Here is a 23463-nt window from a genome sequence, read left to right on the forward strand (position 1 = left end):
TGGCTTCCCACATTTGGATTCATTACTCTAGAACCAACTACTGTACAGCACACACTTCCCACAGACGGAGCCTCTCAGCCTGTATTGAAAATTATTTACACGCTTGGGTGAATATACAAATTTCATTACATGCATGAATTGATTGTAGCCTCTTTTATATTTACCAGTGCCTTTTCCCCACTATTGATCACGTCTGAAACATTTTTTACCGAAGCAGAATGTAAATGTAGGTGAAATATAAAAGACTTTCTGTTTATGATGATCCTCCTGAAGCAAAACCTCGCCTTTCTGAATGGCATTATGTGCTTTATTTAAAAGACAAATTTTAGATTTAGATGAAAATGATTGTTCAAATTACTTTCGTTTTCAGCTGCGTCTCTGCTCAGCATCGGCTCCGAAGAGCTCCAGGAAGCGCTGACCTCTCAGTGCGTGGTCACGAGAGGCGAGACCATCATCCGCACCAACACCGTGGACAAAGCCGCCGACGTCCGAGACGCCATGTCCAAGGCCTTGTACGGACGCCTGTTCAGCTGGATCGTCAACCGCATCAACTCGCTGCTGCAGCCTGACATGAAGATCTGGTGAGAGTGCATGTAGATCTGTGAAGATGTCAACGCCACCTTTGTTGATCGTCTCGGACGCCTGCGCAGAACCTCTGCAAAGCCCCGATGACCTCTGCGGACGTCTGCAGGGGAGGATGCAAAGATGCAGAGGAGAATATCAATGGGCACGCACAAGACAAGCAAAAGAAGAGCAAAAAAAAAATAGAAGTTTTAATAAATTTTTGATACAGAGTTGCGTGCGGAGAAAATAATGTTCAGATGATTAAAAAGACTTCAGAGAGACTCCAAAGAGGCTCTTCATTGATCCAAAAGAATTCCTTTATAAATATGAGCATTGAGTGTCAAAGAGTCGTCTCGCAGAAATGAGGAGAAGCCAGAGTTCCTGTCTAAATTCAGCTCATCTTTTCTGATTCCTTATTGCCTTTAATAGCTGGGCAGAGCAGGCTTTTAAGGTGACCTTTACTTCATGTGGGGAATGACTGATTAAGAAGCAGGAGCATGAATATAATGTAAAATATTGTTCAAAAACATGTTAACTCCGTTAACATGTTTGACTGTGCTGTAAAATAGGTTTGTTTGTGCAGACTCTGAAAACGCTCTGAGGTGTGAGACTGAAACAAAACCAGTCACAGAGCTTTTATAATACCCGATGTTTGTGATTTCCTCCAGATCCGACTGTATATGGGTTGAACTTGGATTATCATTAAAGTTTTATCAATTATTACGGCTGCTGGGGGATTTGCAGCTTCCTCCAACACAGAAGAATAACTTTGTTTGTCCCCCTTTTCTCCTTTGAAGTGCCGCAGAGAGCTGCATGAATGTGGGAATCCTGGACATCTTTGGATTCGAAAACTTCAAGAAGAACTCGTTTGAACAATTGTGCATCAACATCGCAAATGAGCAGATCCAGTTTTATTTCAACCAGCACATATTCGCCCTTGAGCAGGTGAGTTTTTCCTGCAGAAAACCGTCATGTCAATACACTTTGCAAACGCATTTTAGCTCCAGATTCTCTCCTAATGTGTTGTGAGTGAAGAGCCATTTAAACAAAATGCTGTTTTGAAAATAACTTGTACTTATTTGTTTGTTCTCAACATGACATGTCGCTTATTTGTTAGCATACACTTGTGCTCTACAAAATTACTCTTAATTGACTTAATGAAGCTGTTTACTTTGAAGTGTGTCAAGCTTTTGTTTTGCTTGATGGAAATGAATAGACGTTAATCAAGAAGCCTTTTAATACAACGCCTTTAAGTTAACATTAACAGCTGTTTCTCCAAGGTAAAGTGAAAGTTGTTGTTTTGCTTATTAACAAACACTGAACTAAAGCACAAGCCACAGGATATAACTCACTGCTTCCAGTCTCTTGTCCTCTGCTCTGCTTATTCTTTAGTATTTATCGATTGCAGTATGATTAAAGTGCTACTGTGTTTGTAAAAATATCCATACCCCCCTGACTTTTGGATATTTTGATACAACCTGTGTTTATGAGAAATGCCAACGCTAAGCAGTGCTTAATTTTCAAATTAGGCAAAAATAGCGACCTGAACCTTGACTGTTGGGGTATGTTTCTACCAGCTTTGCACATCAGATGACAAAATTTCTTGCACCTTCTTGTCCAAATAAACAAACTTGCTCAAATTGGAAGGTGTGTAACTGCGAGGATCAATTTTAAAATCCTGACACGTGTCTCAACCATTATAGTATCTTCGGACTACTTTTTCCCCACGCTTTGAACCACGCGGCTTTCAGGCCGGTGCGGCTTTTCTGTGGATTTTTCTTCAACCACCAGGGGGCTCTTTAGCAGGAAGTGAGTAATTGGAAGTCAAAATTGGAAATCAAAGAAGAAAGTGCTGATTTTCATTTTAGAACAAGCACATGCCAGCAGCAGGCACTACGGAGAAATGTTTTCAAAATCATACCCCCTCATCATGGAAACCACACGAAGAAGTTCAAATGATGCAGCTTTTAAGTTGAGGGCTGTCGATCTGGCAGTACAGGAGGGAAATAGAGCCGCTGCACGTAAGCTCGGCGTGAAAACTCTTGTGGAAAACCGAGAGCGGGTTGTAGCCCGTTGCGGCTTATGTAAGTTTCAAATAAAATAAAAAATCTTTGTTGATGCGGCTAATAGTAAGGTAGCTAATAGTGCGGAAAATACAGTATATTGTATCTTTACTTGGATGTTTATGGTTTGTTGCCCTGGAAGATGAAACTCGTCTTACAGGTTTTCTTTCCAGGACTTCCCATCCACTCTGACCAACTTCTCTGTTTCATCTGACAGAAGAAATCCCCACAGTATGATGCTGCTGCCACCGTTTTTCATGTTTGGGAGATGCTGGCGTCACTTGTTCATTTTTTTCCACTATAGTCTAGATTAGTGGAATGCATTAGTTATTCTGTTGACAGAATAACTAGTATTCCGCCTGAACCGTGGCTTTCTGCAGCTCCTCCACACCTGCAGTTTGGCCTCTTTGCTGCTTCTCAGATTAATTCTCTCTTTGCTCCGCTTTGTAATTTTAGGTAGACGGCCATGTCTTAGTAGGCTTTTCAGTTGAGCTGTACTCTTCCTTTAAATGTCTTTACAACTTCATCTCAGACCTGTCTGCTGTGCTTCTTTGTTTTCATGATGCTGTTATTTTGTTCCATTTCACAATTATGCACAGATTTGGGTGTGTCTGCCACATAAAATCCCACAAATTTGCACTGAAGTTTGTGGTTTTGACGTAAGAAAATGTGAAAAAGTGGACAGGGTGTGAATACGTTTACATCAAAAGCTGCATATTCTGCTTTAAATGATGCTGTGATCATTGAAAATTAGGTCTTAAGCTTGTGAAAAAGTTTCTACTGAGTTGTGGGGCTAATGTTCTGTACAAGAGGGATCTTTATTTGGTGTGCATGTCTTCAGTGCTGCTGTGCTCAAACTGATTATTCCAAGATGATGACTTAAACATGAGGAGGGTTTAGATCCATTGGTTCTACTTTATTAGTAAAATATATATTTAAAGGAACTTTTTGATCTGAAGTTAAATAGATGCCATAATAAGATATCACTGTGGGTTATTTGCACATTGAAATAAATTATGAATAAGTAAGTGGCTCTATTTGTTAGTTTGGAGCGCTTCTGTATTATGCATTCATTCTATTATGCTGTAAACTTCATCACACAGCCAGCTGCAGCTCTTTGGTTTAGTTGATTATGAGCTCTTTTCTGGCCCCCCCACCCCCCTTTGCACATACGCACAGCCACAAATCATATTTACCCCAGATTGTCTAATTGGGTCATTTAGAAAAACCATTAACTTGTTTATTCTATATTTTCTGGTCCTAATTAGATGGAATACCAGAGCGAGGGAGTGGATGCCAGCCTGGTGGAGTACGAGGACAACAGGCCCATTCTGGACATGTTCCTGCAGAAGCCAATGGGGCTTTTATCCTTACTGGATGAGGAGAGTCGCTTCCCCCAGGCCACCGATCAGACCCTTGTGGGTAAGACGGTGATTAACCTGTGGCCCCATCCACAGAGGTGCAGCATTAGTTTTTCACACAGGGTCAGGTTGGTTTGGATAGCTTTTAGTTCGTTATGAAAGCTTTTTGAATTTATTTGGCTTATCTTCATCTGACAATAAAATTTGTTTGATGATCTGAAACACTGAAGTGTGACAAAAAAGCAGACAGATGAAACCTGTAGGGAGGAAAATACTTTTTCACAGCACTGTAGCTGCAGCTCATTATGCATGCAAAGCCTTTTAACACCCCGTTTTATTCTCTTTTTATGTCTTGCTCACAGATAAATTTGAAGACAACCTGCGTTGCAAATATTTTTGGATTCCTAAATGCATGGACCTTTGCTTCGGAATACAGCATTATGCTGGAAAGGTATCACATGTTTGTTTGCTAGATTTTGAAACATAAATTTAATAATACATACACACACACCGAGACTCTCACTTAGTCTCAACCTGCATTTTTTTTACAGCAAAGATTTGAAGTGATGCACTCGGATAATTCTGGGCTCATGAGAATTAGATGAGGTGTTAGTATGTTTTTAATGTGCAGCACTTTGGCTACCCTAGTGGTTTTTTAAATATGCTACAGAAGTAAAGTTGATTGATTGATTGCAATCTGGATTTAAGCACATTTGTAATTATTGTGTAAACAATCAAACAAAAAAACTCCATAGTTACTGTGAAATAGGCCTGAGCTTTATACTTGTAGGCTGTAACCAGACTCTGTCAGCCAGCCTGGCGAGAGGCTTTATTGTCTGATTACGTCACAGGCCTTATATTAGCTCAATAAATGCTTTTTATGAATGCTTTCATGAACACAGATCATCATATGTTTAGCTTGGACTAAACCAGCCTCTACATGGCACAAATCTCACTTTGATGTGAAATATGGTCTTATTGTTTTTCTCACTCGACTGCATCTTGTTGATTGCTTGTTCATTAAGTAAATACTGCTATGAGGCTCAGTGGAGATATTGGCCAAACAACTGACTTAAAAGTGACTACAGCTGCAGTAAAAGTTGACAAGAAGCTTTTTTTATCTAAAAAATATAAAACCCCTTCTTGTAACATCAAAATTACATAAAACACAAAGTTTAAGAATAAAACATATATGTACGATTTTTAACTAGTACCACGTAATACAGCCAATAGTTTCCTGGAATTGTTACGTTAACTTCCAGGAACTTATTGGGTTCTTTCCTGAAACTTTCATAGTTATGGACTAAATCACACATCAAGTTCTGAAAAGCACTCGTTAAGTTCAGGAAAGTAATCGCCAACATGTAAGTTCAGGAAAGTGCCCAGTCTGTTCTGGGAAGGTTTTGGGAAAGATAACCATTAAGTTCCTTAAAGAGATCTTGAAAGCACCCAGTAACTTCCAGGAAAGTAAACCATTAGTTTCAACGAGGTACAGGCTGTAAAAACTAAATTTTAAACTTAAAATTGTTTTATATGATTTTGCTGTACCTTTATATGAACATTCCCTACGTTTTGTTTAAGAAATGTTACATGTTTATGCTATTAAACTATAGTAGTATTTCGTATATATTGGATAACTTCTTGTTGCTAATTTTGACACAAAACAGAGTGCATTGCTATAAGAAAATTGCTTCGTTCCCTAATATTTAAGATTTTTGTTTGTATTTCTTGCGTTCTGCTCGACAGGTGATGTACAACGTAAATGGATTTCTGGAAAAGAACCGGGACACTCTTCCTGCAGACATCGTTTTGGTGTTGAGAACATCGGAGAACAAACTCCTTCAGCAGCTGTTTTCCAGCCCTCTGACTAAAACAGGTACGACAAAGGAAAATTATGCCAATTTAGCAAATTTCAGGTGACATTGTTCTCATCATCACAATGGAAACGGAAACTTTTGGGACAGGCAGTTTGTGTGACGGTGATGCTGTATAAGTGCTGCTTCTATAAACGTTCAGGTAAGTGGGTTTCTTAAAGACGCGGCTTCCAGCCATCCACTGGTCCTCCTCCACTTCAAGCCTCTGCGCGCCGTTCTCGGATAAATCTGCACTCTCCATTATCTCTGGAGAGGCTCAGCTCTCTGCGCGGCGCTCTGTTTTTATTTTCACTAAGCTTTCCCTCTTGGTTTCCCACTGCTGAATGCTATCTGCAAATTGTGGGTGCGGAGGGATATTTTATGATAAGGTTTCTAAATACCCGGGGGATGAGGAAACAGTATTTAGGGAACACAAAAGCAACTCGTCCCACCTCTTTTCTGTTTTTTAAATGAAGGTAGAGTAACGTGCTCGTCATTAGCCGGCGCCGAGGCCTCCTGGTCACTTGACTTAGCTGAAATGCTAATAGATGCCTTAAATTATCAGATCCCCTCTCCTTTATTTCAGCTAAGCCACATTATGTGATCCACATCCTATTTTAGGGAGGGTGGGGGCTGTAAAGGCCTGCTTTCGCTCCCAGTTGCATTAAGAAGGGGCTTCGATTCACAAAAGGCTCCCAAGCTGTGGAAATTTGTGACGTCTATAAACTTCTATTGCAGCTTGTGCACAAGGGAGCCTTCAGCTATTTCTTCCTGCAGTTAACAGCTTCAGAGAAGTGCACACCATAAAAACAAATGCATTGAACACATCTTTTCAGTAAACAGCAGCACTGAATAGAAGCTGAGATGTGCTGTAATGTTTACTGTAGGAGTCTCTTACATCTAAAAGCTTCTTCTTTATTCTCTTATTGCTCTGTGGTTTTGTCTGCTCTGCCATTCAGAGGAAAGAATCACGTTAATGTGCTGATTTATTGGAGAAATAAATTGTTTATGTGCATTTTTAAACTTGCTAAAAGGCTTAAACAAAGCCCTGTGTGAGCAGTTAGACTGTTTGTTAAGAGCAGGAGGTCTGGTCGCCCTGCTGCAGTTTTTGAAAGTACAGATCATCTCTGAAGATAAAAGCTGGTCTGTCTTATCAGTCTGGAAAAGACAGAGCTCTGTTCAAAGTGAGATACAGCACAGCATAAGAAAATTAGAAATCTGTTCTTCAGGGTAGAATTTTTGGAGGGATTTAATTTGCATCTCTCCTCCACATTATAGATTCACTGTTATCTGTGAAATTACCATTATCTGAGAGGATCTGATGGAAATCTGATTTTTACACCAGGGTGGTTTGAGTCTCTGGGGCTCCTCACAGTATCACCACTAGGGGACACCCTCGTAGACGTGCAGCCTCTCCAACTGAGGTTGAAATATCTGTCCAAGGAAGTCCAAGAACACAAACATGTACCTGAAGGACGAATTTGTCCCAGCTCATATTCCCTTACTTTGTATTTTCTCAATCCTTACACATGCATGTTTTTCTCGGTCTCTTTTACATGCCCACTTTGAAAATTTGATAGTCATAATGTTTGTGCTCGGTGAGCAGCAGGGAGGCAGGAAAGCCCCAGAAAGTAAAAATCTCCCAGGCTGTGAATAGCGAGGCCACTTGAGCCCCCCGAGAAAGCGGGTCCTTGAGGCCTGGACATGTGGTGGTGTTTTGTCAGAGGAAATGGGATGTATTTGCATGGACACATTCCTGAGAGCCAGGGTCTTTCCCAGACTGAGGGAGGGGGATCAGAGTGTTTGAATTGGCGCAGCTAAGTCAGGCCTACCAGGGCCTGGGCAGCCTTCAGTGGTTCTGTGCGTGTGTGTGTGTGTGTGTGTGTGTGTGTGTGTCAGAGAGTGTGTGTGTTGCCTCAGGGCTGCCTGGGCCTGCTGATTGTACACACTGCACCTCAACACTGCCAGTCCTTTGTTCCAGCACATAAAGTGTTGTGATATGAAGTGTGACTGCATTTATTATTACTACTGATGCGCTCTTTTTGTCCTCGTAAAAGAGGACTGCGCCTCCCCACAATTTATGAATGGTGAATATTTTGTGGAGTAGTGCAGGTAGAGACTTTACAGAAATTACAGCGCGTTTGTAATCCTAAACAGCAGCATCCCCTGTGTTTACTTCAGATAATTTAGGAGTTGGTGCAGTTCAGTGCAACATTGTTCTCTATTTCCGTTGTAAAAGTGGCCCATACAACTGACCTGTAATACACACTTCCTGGACATCCTACAGTGGTAGGTTCATAGGATAATGGTATGGTTAGGGTGATGCACCGCATCAACCAACACAGTCCATTAACTGGGGGACAGAAAAATGTCACAAAAATGCAACAAACTGGAGACATACTAGTAGTGCACCACGTTTTTTTCACACTACTATGACGCCCAGTTAGGCGTTTGGGTTTAATCGTGTTGGAAACACTTTCTGAAAACTGCAGACGATGAAATAGCGAACCTAATAGCTAGCTTAGTGTGCGTACGGCATTGTTGCTTGTGATTTTGAAAAGTGACACTAAGCAATTCAACAAAGCAAAACAGAAGGTTATCTGTGAAGCAAAGTCATGTACATAGGTGACTTTAAATGACTGCAAAACCAGTTTGGAACAACTATTGTAAGCGATTAGCACCGCTAGCACAGTTAGCATACCTAAATGTAACAGCAGTGTCTGGTTATTTTTCTACATTTTTTATATTCCTACCTTATGTTAGAAATTCCCAACATTTTAAATCAAGTATATTGTCCAGCAGATAGTTTTTGAAATCCCAGAAGGATACAATTTGAGTAACTTCTCGCTAGTTATCTAGTTAGCCATGCTGTTATTCTCAAAGTGTTATCAGTGTAACAAACCAATGTAACTTTTACTGCTCAGTAATATGTCTTGTATTTTTCCTATTTCAACACTATAACGTCTTAAGAGAAGACAGAGTTGGCCAACAGTCTGTTTACTGACAGAGGACTTGTTTAAATAATCTGGCAAATCTAAATATATCTGACATGAGAAGCATCTGTTTGAACAGTTTAGCATTTTACAGCCCAATAACTGATTAGATGTGTCCTGTCTCTGAAATTAATTCGTTTGAGCTCCTCCAATGTTATTTGTTGCCTTTCTGAGTCATAATTTAGGAATTTAGGAAACCTTCCTGTGTGTGATTAAATTCCTTAAACTGAGGTGAAATTTACATGCACAGTCAGATTTAACTTCTCCCTTCGCCTGTCAAGGGAAGAAATTTGCATCTGAGAGATGCAGAGTGTCTTACATCCAGGCTCCACCTTTAGAAAAATCTTTGGAGGCTCCATCTGAGAGAGTGTGTGTGTGTTTGTGTATTTTTGCCAGCATTTACAAAAATCTACTTAAGTCTTAAACTCAGACAACCACAACTTTTAAGGGTACTTTTTAATGATGGAAATTTAGCAGAAATGTACGTTTCATGTGATTTAGCTTATGGTTTAGATTTCAATACTTGACTAAATAAATTTTACTGAGCTTTCCAATGTATTTTTTTAACGTTGGGATTCAAAGAAATGTTGCTTTTAAGATGTGACACTTGATAACCGCATAATAATTTTAATTTCTTGGATAATTTCTCACACTTGGATGCTTTTTCTTAACAACAATGTTCTCATCTAACTTTTCAAGGTTTAAAGTTTAAGGTTCACATCTGTGTCAAACATTTAAACTTAGTTTTTTTGTTTTTTTTCACCTCTTCCTGTCAGTGCACATCTTCCATCCTCTGTGTGCCTTCATGTAAAAGGAGATCGTCCTGACAGGCTTCTCCCGGCTCCATATGTGACACGTTTGGCTCTTTGTTCTCTCCCCAGCAGAGGCCTATTTTCATCCCAACAGACAGATCTTCCTCCAGACCTCTACCAAGAAAGACTCTCACTGAGTAATACTTTTATTATTCCTCTTTCCAAATAGTGGTATTTGGGAAATGTTTTGAGTCAGCAGCGGGATTTACGGCGACCCTCTGCACATCAGTAGCAAGGAGCCTACTCTCTGAAGTCACATGGCGCAACATGCTTTGATAAACGCAACACTGTGTTGTGTCACTAAAAGCCAATTACACCATGCTTTTTCATGATTGATCTGCTTTGACAGTACTGGATGGCATTTAAATCGGCAGCCCCCCCCCAAAGCCATCCCCAGGCATGAACGGTGGCGGTTACGGAGGGATGGGAAGGGTTATGGGTCTTTTAATCTAATTTGCTTGGTTGCTGAGTTGAGTTTTGAGATCATCTGTTTTGAAAACGAGAGCGGGAAAAGCGCTGGAGATATCCGGCAAGCCTCTGCTCACTCAGCTCGGTGAGGCTGCTCGCTCTTACAACTTTGATTGTCCCCCCGTGTCGACAGCTCGATCCACAGCTTCAGAAGTACAAGGCGCTCACTGACACTCATAAAAGCGTGTAGGGAGGTGTCATATTGAACGCAGGATTGCTTTTTAATCCCAGGCACATTGACTATTCTTGTCAATAGAGCCCCAATACAACTGCCAGCTTGAGCTTTTTTTTTTTTTCTCCTGCAGGATTCTTGCTGGGCTTAATTTTCAAAGTGAACGCACAGATGCCAGGGAAGGGTTTTCTTTTTTTTCTCTCTCTCTGCCCCCTCCCCACACTCCCCTCTGCCACTCTCTTCATTTGTCCTGGAAGTCGGCGCCAAGAGCAACATGCGTGAAGCCGAAACGAACAGCAGGGATGCTTGTCCACCTGTTTCTCGCCACTAAGTGACCCGATGGAGAGTATTCCCCTCACCTGCTCTCCTTTTTAAATTTTTAATCCCTCATATCAAAACTTCTTTTCGCTTTCATTTATTTTCATCATTTGAGAGAACGGATAAAAGTGAGAACCGTCTCTGGCAGAAACTTAAAAACACATGAAGCTGATTTTTTTTTTCTTTTTTCTCAATGTCAAAGAACAAATCTTCCCCTTTCTTGTCCGTCTCTCTGTTTGAATAATTATGATCCACATCATTAGACAAGTTCCCTCACTGTATCTAAATGAGAGCGTCTCCTTTCAGGGCTGGACATCACAGGTGTTCCCGTGGTTTCATGTCTCGAGAGACGCAAATCTTTGAGGATACTGACTATTAACCCATGCTCTAATCATGTAGTCTGAAGGGGGGGGGATACAAAATCCTCCAGAAGAATGAATTAATGCGACCCGCCGAGGAATAAGTGAAGAAAGCGGCGAGTGTCCGTTTGCGAGGCTTAGGTACAACTGTCACAGTTTTCCTCTTCGCAGCGCAGCCCCCTTCATCTCCTCTTGATGGTGTCATGGAAGTGAGAGGCGTGAAAGCGCAGTGACACTCCACGAGCCCGTTCCACTCGCAGCCGCTAATTTATCATGACAAATGTGCTCAGATGATCTGGCCCAGCAGCACTAATGGGGAGAGGAGAGAGCGCACTTCATTTGCACAAGACCCACTCCAATTAATCCATCCAGCTTTACTCTGGGCTAATTGGAGCGGGGCCCTCCCTGCCTGTGTGTTGGTAATGTACCCGACACAGTTTTAACAGCCCCTGTTCTTAAAGATCATACTTTTTTCTTCTTTTTTTTCTTTTTAGGGGACGGGGGGGTGATTGTGCCGAAGGGCCGCTTGAGGTTGTAGAAACCTGATGTCCTTAAAGACGAGGCCCTCTCACAAACATTTGTTCATAATGAGCAACGAGCAGCTCGAATTTCCATCCCGTCACATATTTTTAGGCTCTATTTATAATCCTGTAGTTACTTTTCAGAACAAATATCCTACAAATTTAAAATGGCATATTTAAACATGTCGGAGTCTTTGCCAAATGCTGGAAAAAAAAACATTAATAGGAAAATAAATGTGCAGAAAAATACATAGAAATCATCCGACGACTGTCAGAAGCTAAAAGCAGCATCACTACCGGCTTAAAAGGCTCTTTTGAAGTGTTCTCTCATCATGTTTTGGGTTGTTTTGACTACAGCAGTGTATGCACTACTATTTCTGTGTGTATTTTTATCCCGCGAGGCACTACGCTGCTTTGGCTCGCTGAGGAACCTTTACTGCCAATAGGGCGTCCTTTATCTAAAGTTAGAAAAGGGACGGCTGTTAATTAATCCATAAGAAATTGATTTTGATCTCTCGCAGCATTTGAAACTTCTAATACTCATCTGATCGGCCTCTTAGGAAAGCCAGCCGCTGATCCAGTCTTTAGTTTGTTTTTTTTCTCTGCCTGGCTGTCAGACGACGTCCTCGGCGCTTGACGTGAGACTTCATATTGGAGGAGCCGGCTGCATATTTAGCATTTTAAAAAGTTGGTCTGCGTGTGGTAGGAAATCTAGAACAATTGTTGGCCTGTCAGTTCGGCTTTATCTTAGAAAACTTACAAAGGTTTACCTCCTTGCCATACACGGCTGCCTGGGTAATGCTGCCTCCTGTGTCTGCAGACATATTTTTCTAAAGGTGTGTGTGGCACATCTGTGCAGCTATTGTTTATTCATGGAGTAAACCCTTTGAAATGTGTTAAGATACTTCCCACTCATTATAAAAATCCTGCCACCCATGGATTAGGACTTTGATGTCACCAATCCTGCTTCAAAGGCTTCTTTCACTGCTATTAATCACAGTTTAGCCTCTGAAGATATAGCCAGAGAAAACATTTGGACATCTTGTGCAGAAACTTTGAAATGTTCAGACTGTCTTGCATATGCTATGCTCATATCCTTTCTACTGTGTGTGTGTGTGCTTGTGTGTGTGTGTGTAGGGATGTTTGACTGCTGTGCATGCAGCTGCACTCCTGAGTCCATGGGATTCACAGAGATTTAGGCTCTTTCTGAACAGTCTTTTATGAGCCGGTTGCTGTATGAACACAAACACTGTAGTGTAGTTTCCTCAGTTTGATGTTTTCAGTATTTCTCAATAAGCATTCCCATCATCCTAAGGCTATCAGGACTGTTCAAACTTTAACCTGTTTTTCATAACCATAATGAGTTGGCATCTTTTTTTCCTTTCTGCATTTTGGGGATTTGACTTGTTGTTGGATCTTATTTGTGACTCTTGTCTAAAGCGCTTTAATGACTAAACTGCCCAACATGGAGACCATTTATATCCAGTGATCAAGTCTAGACTGACAGTTACTACACTTACTGGAAAACTCATGAATGTCCTGGTTTTTTCCCCTCATCTGATTACTTTTAGGGACACAAGCTTCACATGTGACTTCACATGGTCATCACATGTAGTTTGATTTTCACATGGGCATCATATGCAATTTGTGGGTTTCACATCAGCTTCACATGTTTGTTTTTCACATGGATATATTTTGCTTAAAAAAGTTTCGCATGTGCATTAAATGTAATTTATGGGATGCATCAGCTTCACATGGACGTCACATGCTTATGTTTTTGTCATGTAAATTGTGTGTTTCACATGGTCATTACGTTTAATTTATGGGTTTTGCATCAGCTTCACATGGCATCATCTGTTTGTTTTTCACATGTGCATTACGTTTAAAAGTTTTATATGGGCATTGCGGGGTTTTTTTTAAACACATAACGAGCTTGTGAAAGCCATACCCTATTTTAATACACTTTGTGTTTTTTATCTGTTAACAAAGTGGCTTACTATTGTAACGATTTTATTTTCAACAGGAAATCTGGCGACGTCCAGGGCTCGGGTCACCGCTGCCTCCAGATCTCTCCCCCCTCGGCTCACCTCGGGACGCAGCAAGGTGCGATTCCACTGGCGTGAATCAACACATGATGCTTTTTATTTGTTGCTCACAGGCATCGCTCCATAAGAATCACAGTAAAAGGCTGCGCCGCGAAGCATAGCCATGTTAATTGACTACCCTGTTGGCTGTCTCGCTTGCGGAGAGGCAGCATCGCCATCTGTTATTTGGTTTCTGCAGCTTGAAAGTCATATATTAGATTTACAGACTTTTCTTGTTAACAGACAGTGAGGTGTTTGGCAAATTGGGGAAATTCATTAACCAACTTCGATAGATTGTTGTATCAGTTCATATTCAAATATTTTGTTTCTTTTACTTGCTGATAAATTATGCTTTAATAAGGTTTTTGTAACCGTCAATTGCCAAAATTGTTCCTTTAAATCAGCAGATTTTCCCCACGTAGCATTCACTTTATAGTGTGATTTCTCTCTTTTTGTTTTTATATAACATAATTTAGACAACTGATGCTATGTTAGCATCTTATTTCTTATGGAATTTTAATGACATTTTTTAAAAATAATTTTTCCTTTACATATACATACTCAACTTATCACCATCCCAGCTGTGAAAAGGTATATTTCATTACAGTAGCAATACTTGATCTTTCACTTCAAATCTATGAAGTTTCACCAGGGGAAAGCAGACAGAAACATGTTTTTTAGCTCAACCTACTGGTTTTCTGTACGATTAAGGTCTTTAGGACTGAGATGTAAGAAGGTTGATTTTCCCCTGGTGACACATTTCTGTACACTTTATTTAAATGTTTGGCTCGTTGTCCTGTTGAAAGAACCAGTGTTCACCAACTTTTCCAGTAGAATAATCCACCAGATTGTAATTTAAAATTTCAATGAAAATTGCAACGTAACAATATTTAACAGTATGCATGATATGCATTTTTACATACGGTAGTTGCCAAACAGCTCAAATTTATTCTCAAATGAGAATGACTAAACATGTTTAGTATTCATTTATTGTTCTGACAATAAATGAATACATATTTATTGTGGAGGCAGACTTATGAACACTAGTGGGTCACGTTCCTAGCAAGAAAATGTTGTGACTGCTTCCCTGCCTACATTTAGAGACATGAAGTCACCTGATGGTTAGAGTGAAAACCCTCCTTCCTGTTGAGTGTCTTTACTTTCTATTTCTCTTTTCCCTCTATTTCTATGTGATTTGCCAACATGTGTTGCACTGCAAGTCTCCAAAATACCTAATGAAGGTAAGACTTTAGTTGCAACAGTAAAACCTTCTAAACCTGCAACACGTACTTCCCCAAAACTGCAGAGCAGATCCAAATTGCGAGCAGTTCTTGGACAAACATATTTCTGCAAAATCAACTGAACGTTCCTGTCAACTTTGAATTGTGTGAAGCTTCGCTTTTCAAACTTCAATCACAGGCTGGCAGAGAAAAATGTAAATCATCTCTTTTGAACTATTTTCCCCGCACAGCCACAATTCTGTGTTATCAATGTAAACAAATACTCTGCTGTGATGTCTCTCTTAGATTATACAAAAAATAGAACTCTCTTAAAATTAGACACAAACACACCACGTTTTAGGAAAAATAACCGTGGAAAATCAGCTCCTCTTTGATGAACTTCCACCAACTTCCACCTACTCACTTATTCTTGAAGGGGAAAAAAAGACTTCCTAATAACAGCTCAGTGGGAGTGATGTAATATGCATGCTGCCTTGTTCTCAATGGGAGCTGGAGAAAAGTTGACAGAAATGGACACTTGTAAAAAAAAAAAAAAAGAAAGTTGCCAGATTAAAGTGATGGGCTGCTTGTTAGAATAGTGGAAATGGGCCCCAGATAATCATTTGCTCCTCTGAAAGCAGATCATACTCGAGTACAAAGTGTGCGAAGATCTCATTCTGTTCCTACACACGGGGAGCATACCTTCCTTCCTTTGAGCAAGAATAAAAGAAAGTTTTCAGATATGCACGTTGCTACATTGACTTGCCATAAAATATCTATTGCATCATTAATTTTGATGAAGCTATGAAATGCAAGGGCCGTTGGAAAGCTTAAACTGTGTCCTCGTTAATCCGTCGTCATTTGGATGACTGTCTGCTTGGTGATGGCAACTCTTATTACCCGGAATGCTCTGCAATTTTCCCATGCCCCTCAGCGGTGCCGAATTATTCTCTAGATTGTTAGCTTTAAGTGTTTATCAGCTTTTTGTAGCATCGACGACGGCACCGTTAGTGCAGCTGTGTATTCCCAAGTTGCCTGTTTGGTGAAAGGAAAGCCGCTACAATAATGTCACTTTTATCTCTGCCGAGGACGACCAGGGTGCAAACAGACAGCATTACATTCGGATCTCCTGTGTTGAGCTGGACCTGCTTTGTCAAAGCAGGGTTTTAACAGAGAATGTCTGTGTTCAGGTGGACACTATGGAGATGATGCGTCACCCAGAAGAAACCACCAACATGAGGAGGCAGACTGTGGCATCTTACTTTCGTGTAGGTGTTCTCAAAAAAATGTACACATTTATTTATGTACAATAAATTAACTTCTTTAAACATGTACATTTTTAAATGTGTCTTTTGTTTTTAAGATTCTAGAAGGTATCTAATAATCTTGGGGAAAAAAAAAAAATCCATCCCGCAATCTGTCTTATTGTACTTCATGCACAATTGATGAACTTCGACGGTATCAATAGCAGCCAATAGCAAGATCAAAGAAAGACTAGAGACAGTTTGAAAGAATCTATAACCTCTCTGGCACTCAGGCAATCCAGATAAAATGAATCAAACTTATAATCATAGATGATAAATTAGCATCGTCTGTGATTCTACATCAAAAATGTACTTTATAAAATTTGCATTATGTTGTACCACTCAGGACTGGGATAAGTTCTAGTTTGAGAGAGGAAGTTTAAAGACATGAAGCCGTTTCAGCTTCTTATAGGATCATGACAGATGGAGGTCTTTATTTCTGCCTCTCCTCCTAACGACCGGCTCAAATGTAGATGTGCATTCTGGGTTTCAAATCAGTAAAATCATATTTGACAGCAACTGTGTAGTAAACATTTGAACTGGCCAGCTGTGCATGCCTGATGAAATCTGAACCCTCTTCAAACCGTTAGCAAACAAGACCTCTGATATTTGTGACGTGTTTGTCCTTCGAAGTGGGAATTATTCCCTTGAACACTAAATATCTACTTGAAAGGTTTAGGTTCTCAAGGCATCACCGAGTTTATCACATAATGGTTGTTGGTATAAAGTTTATACCTTAATACATATACATTAATGAGTACCTATAACCACTAATGCAGATTAATGGTTTAAGCAATAAACCATTAATTTACACTCATTAATTTGCAGGCAGTTAAACCAGTTGGACACATCTGGAAACACAGTTTCTGTTTTTTGTTTGTTTGCTTTTGGACATTTTCCTCCAGTCCTTCAACACACAAAATTGAGAAAAATACATGACAACAGTGTGTATTGGTAATAGTAGTTAGGAAGTCCAACTGGCTTTTCAACCTGCAACTTAGAAGTTTTGCGTTCAGATATGACGTATTTAACAGATCAGAGTTCTGACATTGAACCAAATCAAAAGCATTACTGAACTAGAGCCTACGCCCCTTTAGTAGTAGCAAATAATAACCCAGTGGTGAATGATCAAGTGATTTGAACTGCAGGCATATTATGTGTGCCTCCTTCTCATACCTCTTTTCTGTGGTGATTAAATATTAACAGCTTTAAATAAACAATATATAACTTTGTTATGGATTTACACTGTACCAGATATGTTATGTAAAGCTAAACCAAGATGCTACACATTTTTGGGATTTGTTAAAAAATTCTGTGGTATAAAAGGGTCAAGTTAGAGACTCCACATCCACCGTAGATAATTCCAATGCAAATGCATCTATTCAAATGTTGCATTACTCTGTAATATTTGTTAATTAATCTCATACTACACTGGAGACACTCTGTCTACGCTGATGAAGATTCAATCATCTCGACTTGTAGAATTCTGAAAGTAGCTTCAAGTAAAAGGAGTTAGTAATAATTAGTAATTCATTTAACTTTAAGACGCACAAAACAAAGCATTTCAGGTATATTCTATTTACATTTCTTTCAAAAAGTGTAGCCTCTTCATGTACAAATTGACTGACTTTAAATGTGACTTTAAATATCACATTTAAAGCAAACGTAAAATCTTTAATTTGTGTTTTTAGCAAAGAAATAATTAGATCCTACAAGTTCTAAACTTTTATACGCTCTGCATTCTTACTCCAAGTATTTTGTAATATTGCGAAGACCAGCATTAAAGTAGATAAAAAACATATATTTTTATAATGCAAAGAAATTAGTCAGATAATAAAAAGTATTTTTGTCCATTCTCTGAGAATTTAGAAAAAGTTAATAAATCACATATTGCTACAACTTTATATCAGGCTATGTGGAAAAAATTTTACCTTTTTTTTGTAAATAAAATTGTTTTTACAGTACTCATAATCTCCTCCTCCCACTGTTTTCTCCACAGTACTCCCTGATGGACTTGCTCTCCAAGATGGTGATGGGTCAGCCGCACTTTGTGCGCTGCATCAAACCCAACGATGACAGGCAGGCGCTGCGCTTTTGCAAGGAGAGGGTGATGGTGCAACTGCGCTACACTGGGATCCTGGAGACGGTCAACATCCGCCGACAAGGCTTCTCCCACCGCATCCAGTTCGAGGAGTTTGTCAACAGGTTGTATCGGTGGCGATGAGATGGGGTTGCTGTTCTGCACCCTCTCCAGAGGGGACGCAGAGCTAGTTAGCGCCGCTCTGTATCACACAAAAACACGAGTTCTTTAATTAGATGGAAGTCCAAGTTGAGCCGAGCAAGAGGCTGAGTAATTGGCAGTCATTAGTGATGGAGCAGCACCTAATCTTTGGACTACTTTAACTGGGTGGATACTGTAGTCTGGGAAAATATGAAAAAATTCAAACAGGGTGGAACTGTAATTATAAGGGGAGATGCATTTTAATGGGTTTTCTTTTACTCTTCATAACGAGAGTTTGTTCTTGCACCAAATGACCTGGAAACGCTCGAACCTAGCCTCCCCGTCCCACTGGTATTATATCAGAACACAATTAAAACAAGCTTCATCATTAGGGGAACTTTATGTAAGGGTGCCTTTTTTTTTCCCCTTAAAAATGTGGAACATGATCCCACTTAAATACACAATGCTTTCAACATGGCTTGAACTTGAACATCCTGAGTCATTTCAAGAAAAATAAAAAAACATATTTAGACGAGTCTGAGAGAAAACTCCTCATGTTTGATCAATGTTGCTTTGAAAAATTCATCCACTTCTAATGTGGAGGCTTTAAAATGATCTGAAATTTAATTAACTTGGGCTTTCGGCCAGTAGGAGAAAACTCTGAGATGACGGGTTAGTCTCACTGCTGAAAGGAAGCTTTAAAGTATTTGCTTAATTTCGGTGAGCTGAAACTTTGAGCGAGCTTGTGATGCTTTGCTTGCATGTCCTACTTTTGCTCCTCGTTTCAGAGTGATTACTGGAGGATCATGCATGACTTGACATGAAAACAGTTTTTTTTTTGTTGTTGTCTTTTTCACGTGTGATTCTGCCAACCAGAGAGAGTGTGCCGCCTCGGTTTTAACCTCGGCTTCTGAGTCGGCATCATCCCACCTGAGCCCGGCCGGGGTTGTGCAGACGGACCCGAATTGCTAAACTGCACCCCTAGTAAAAAACTGATTTAAATTTGCGCTCCCATATCAAAGGCTCGTCTGATGTTGCAGCGCTTTGTATTTACCATCAAAGAAATAACAGGTATCAACAGGAATTAGTATGAAAGGCTTTAGACCGAGGCAGGGAGGGGAGTTCAAAGAACTTTTTTCTTCTTGTTGTTCTTCTGTTTTTGACCAACTCCGTGGCGCTGGAGATGAACCAGGGGCTCTGGAGCCTTGATGTCCCTGTTCAAACACTCACAAGCACCCTGTTCTGTGCTGCTATTCTTTAAACTACAACAAGAGAACCTGAACTCAGACAATGTGAGCAATAAGCAGCAGCGGGACGAATGCTCGGTGATGGGTCTCAGATGGTTGCATTTTCAACAATCTTGCAACAATGTGCCTCTTTTTTGTCTGAACAGCTGATTTTCAAACTAATCACAGTTTTAAAGGCAAAGGCACATGGCTGACAAAATTAAAAGTGCTGTGGTTTTCAATTAAATAAAACAACTTTTCAGGAACAACTTTTCCTCTTTCCACAAAAATGTCTTTGGACAATTTTTTTATTTTTTTTTTAGATAATTTTGTTATTTTTGTTGTTTTGCTTTCATAAACCGCTTTCAAATGTTTTTATAGATCCTTTTTTATCATTAACATGTACTAATATACAGATTTCTCTGTACTTTTTGGCATCCCAGTGAAAAATGTGTGAAAATCTTTAGAATCAATTAACTTTTACTACAATAGATTACCATCACAGAGAAAAGTCTTAATGTTAAAGAAATCACATGTTGCCTATAATGTTACTCTGGGAAATTGTCTTTTTTTTGTTTTGTTCTTACAACCCCTACTAATTCCTATGAAACAAATTATTTGTTTTTTAAATCGATCAGCGTATTAAGGTACATTTAATTAGTAGTCTTTGATTTCCTGCTTCCTTGCAGGTAAATACGATGTGACATGAGGCACAAGATTACAAGACACTCTTCAAAATTGGAAAGACAATAAAACATGTCTTTGCAGTTAAGCGGATGTGTGCAGATCTTTGTCAATCAGGATGTGACTATAGGAAAATATCTGCTTGTCTGAATCTGTCTATATCTACAACTGAAGTATTAATTGAAAAAGTTTTAAACCCCTGGAACAATCTGCAGGCAGACCAAAGTTGTAGCCCCAGTCAAGGTGAACAGGAAGGAAAAGGAGTTAAAAATAACTTTCAAAGCTCATTGTTAGAGAACTGCAGGAAATATTTATTTAAAGCTTTTTAGGAAAATCTTTATTATGTGATTTAAAAAAAAATCTTGTGTCGGCATTTTCAGGTCATTTGCAGAAGTCAAAGGTTTCAGTTTTTGTAATTTTATCTTGTTTGTGTTTGTCTCACAGATATTACTACCTTGCATTTCGCGCCCACCAGATGCCCGAAACAAGCAGAGAAAACGCAGTCGCCATACTGGAACGGGCCAAACTGCAAGGCACGGTGTTAGGGAAGACAAAGGTAGCATGATTTCATTCTTTTAAAGTTTGGGTTTGTTTGTGTTTTATTATAAAAACAAAACTAAAAAAGAAAGAGAGCGTAGGTCAACTGAATGTCCTTTCAGGTGTTTCTGAAGTACTATCATGTGGAGCAGCTGAACCTGCTGCTGCGGGAGGTGATAGCCCGTGTGGTGGTGATGCAAGCTTACGCCAAAGGCTGGCTGGGAGCCCGCCGATACCGGAAAGTAAAGGAGAAAAGAAGCCGCGGCGCCGTCATCATCCAGTCAGGTGGAGTTCTGTTAACTTAAACAGGAAATAATCAAACATAAACCAAAAACACACAAATGAGTTCCCGTGTTTTGTCTTATTCTGCAACTCTGAAACAGTTGCAGTTTAGATGTTTAGACGTTTCCTCGTCTCTTTGTGGTTTGTTGTCTGTGAATTTTAGTGAGAGACATAGTTTGATAACCACAGGTTGACCCACGAGGGTTAAGAGCAATGCTTCACAGCAAACAATAAGGCCTCTGAGAGTTCAAAGGGAGCCGTTCTGTGGCCACCTGGTTTAGCCGTGTTTTGAAGTGGGATCTTGTGTAGTATCTGCAGTCTGTTTTGTTTCACAGAGGTAGGTCAGGGATCTCGCTCACACACATTGTTTTCTCCCTCTTCTTCTAGCCTGGAGGGGCTACGTTGCACGGCAGAATCTGAAGCAGATAAGAAAGGAGCGGGAACAAGCTGCAGTCCGCATACAGTCAGGTACGAAATGTTTATTTTGCTAAGAACTGCGTCGCGTAGCAATGCGCAACATCTGGACCGTCTTGTGTAATTCTGTATGGGAGAAATGTTTCAAAAAGAGCATAGACAAAGGTCTACAAACCTTGCATCCTTGTGGGACACCTTTTTGATCTCCCCGAGTAGCCCGCAAAATAGTAATTATTAATTAATAATGCATAGAGAGACGCTTTTGAAAGTTTGGGCAGCATTTGGTCCCCATGTTTCTGAAGAACTGTGCATACTGAGATCCGTCTTTCCTTTCATCTCATTCCCAGTAAAGGCAAGAGAGGGGCTTATCCCTTCTGTTTCCTCACGACTTCCTCTCTCAAATTCCTGGCCTATTACACAGCTCTCACATACCAGAAACAAGATGCCTTTTTATACTGTCAACCTTTTCATCTGAAATGTAAATTAATTCTTACTCAGTGTGCCTTGACGAAGATCAAAGTGGGCACATTAACCTTCCCAGCCCCAGCCCCCCGATCCTCTGAGCCTCTCAGTGGAGGACAAGAGAGGGTGCCAAAAGGGGCTGGAGAGAGGAGGGCAGGGGGAGGAGATCTGGCATTGTTTCCTCTGGCTCTCTTAAGGGCTGCCCTCATCTGCCACATGGAGCTTCTCAGTCGCCTGCACACCTTGTGTAAATGTGCTCCATTAAGCCCTTGTAAATAAAGCTGCTGAATGGGTAAACATGGTTTTGGTGTGAGGAAAGCCTCTCTGTCGCAACTGCCTTTCTTTTCAGACAAGGGTGTTTGTGTGTGGCCGCCGGGGGTTCACGGGATGGTGGGGTGTGGGGGGTGTGGATGGGGGTTGGGGGGGACCTGAACCTGACACAAGTGGGGCCTCAGCCCCCACTGCCCCCCCCACCACTCCTCCCGGCACAGCACTCCAGCACATTCACATTGTGTGTTCTCCGCAGCTTATAGCCTTTGAGGTGGGCTGCATTTGCATCTTGAAAATAAACAGATGCCTTTCAAATGTATGAGCCTGGTGGCTTCTCAGATCTCAGCAGGACCCGAGGGACGTGCTCACCATCGATCAGATTAGGCCATGCAAAGGAGAACCATTGCTCAATAATGTACTTGAGCATTCTTTCCCTGTGCATATAATTTTGGCAGAAAAGCACAAAGCGGGCCGAGGGACTAACCCGGCATGCTTCTTTCACCCTCCGTCAGAGTCTTAATACGTCTCAATAATCACACAAGCTCAGCTTCAATGAGTGCTGAATTTATTTCTTTATACATATATTTAAATATTTAGATATATGAACCCCACTGAAAACCTCATGGTTGTTCCACCAAACATTGATTTCTGAACTCTTCCTGAGTTAAAACATTGGTATTGTTGTTTCTAAATGAATATGAACTTATTTTCTTTGCATTATTTGAGGTCTGAGAGCTCAGTATCATTATCGTTATTAAGGCAGTTTTTCATTTTCTGCAAATACTAAATTTATGCTTGGATGTTTGGAGACATGTCAGTAGTTCATAGAATAAAAGAACAATGTTCATTTTACTCAAACATATAAAATCAGAGAAGCTGATCATTTTAAGTGCTCTCTTAATTTTTTCCAAATCTGTATATATATTAGACTCATTCAATAACTAAATCATTTGGAAAATCCTTTTGTTTCATAATTATATTAAAGACTAAAGTTTTCAAATCTGTATTTCTGTTCATTATGATGATTTTTGAACTTGCAGCCAATAAAAACACAACATCAATTAACATATTATCTTCAGCTAATTAAATGCCAGCCTTTAATACCTATTTAAAGGTATTAAATAGGTAGTGACCAGTCAGGTCAAAGTTCTTCAGCTTAATAAATAACAAGAAAACTAACTTTTATAAATGGACAAGTAGAATTAAAAGAAAAATCTAAATTTCCCAAAGGTATATTAATCAAGACTAGTATAAAAGATTTGGATCATGACTCTA

General features: G+C 40.1%; 1 protein-coding gene across 11 annotated transcripts in view; it reads left to right on the forward strand.

Annotated features, from left to right (window-relative positions):
* myo3b (myosin IIIB) overlaps positions 1–23463 on the forward strand; it is a 79695-nt gene that overhangs the window by 29881 nt on the left and 26351 nt on the right. For 7 of the 11 annotated variants that reach the window (XM_081603081.1, XM_081603087.1, XM_081603104.1 and 4 more), the window contains 12 exons: positions 371–581; positions 1362–1509; positions 3896–4049; positions 4351–4439; positions 5735–5864; positions 13508–13587; positions 14789–14809; positions 15979–16056; positions 18092–18297; positions 20668–20779; positions 20883–21045; positions 21430–21510. In XM_081603081.1, coding sequence (XP_081459207.1) covers positions 371–581; positions 1362–1509; positions 3896–4049; positions 4351–4439; positions 5735–5864; positions 13508–13587; positions 14789–14809; positions 15979–16056; positions 18092–18297; positions 20668–20779; positions 20883–21045; positions 21430–21510 — 1473 coding nt within the window. Of the gene's footprint in view, positions 1–370; positions 582–1361; positions 1510–2390; positions 2649–3895; positions 4050–4350; positions 4440–5734; positions 5866–9610; positions 9784–13507; positions 13591–14788; positions 14810–15978; positions 16057–18091; positions 18298–20667; positions 20780–20882; positions 21046–21429; positions 21511–23463 lie in introns of those variants that run through there. The other 4 variants (XM_081603094.1, XM_081603124.1, XR_014085787.1 and 1 more) reach the window with 4 other exon arrangements.

The sequence above is a fragment of the Poecilia reticulata genome, chromosome 2 (assembly GCF_904066995.2).
Source record: "Poecilia reticulata chromosome 2, P_reticulata-male-v2, whole genome shotgun sequence".
NCBI lineage: Eukaryota > Metazoa > Chordata > Actinopteri > Cyprinodontiformes > Poeciliidae > Poecilia > Poecilia reticulata.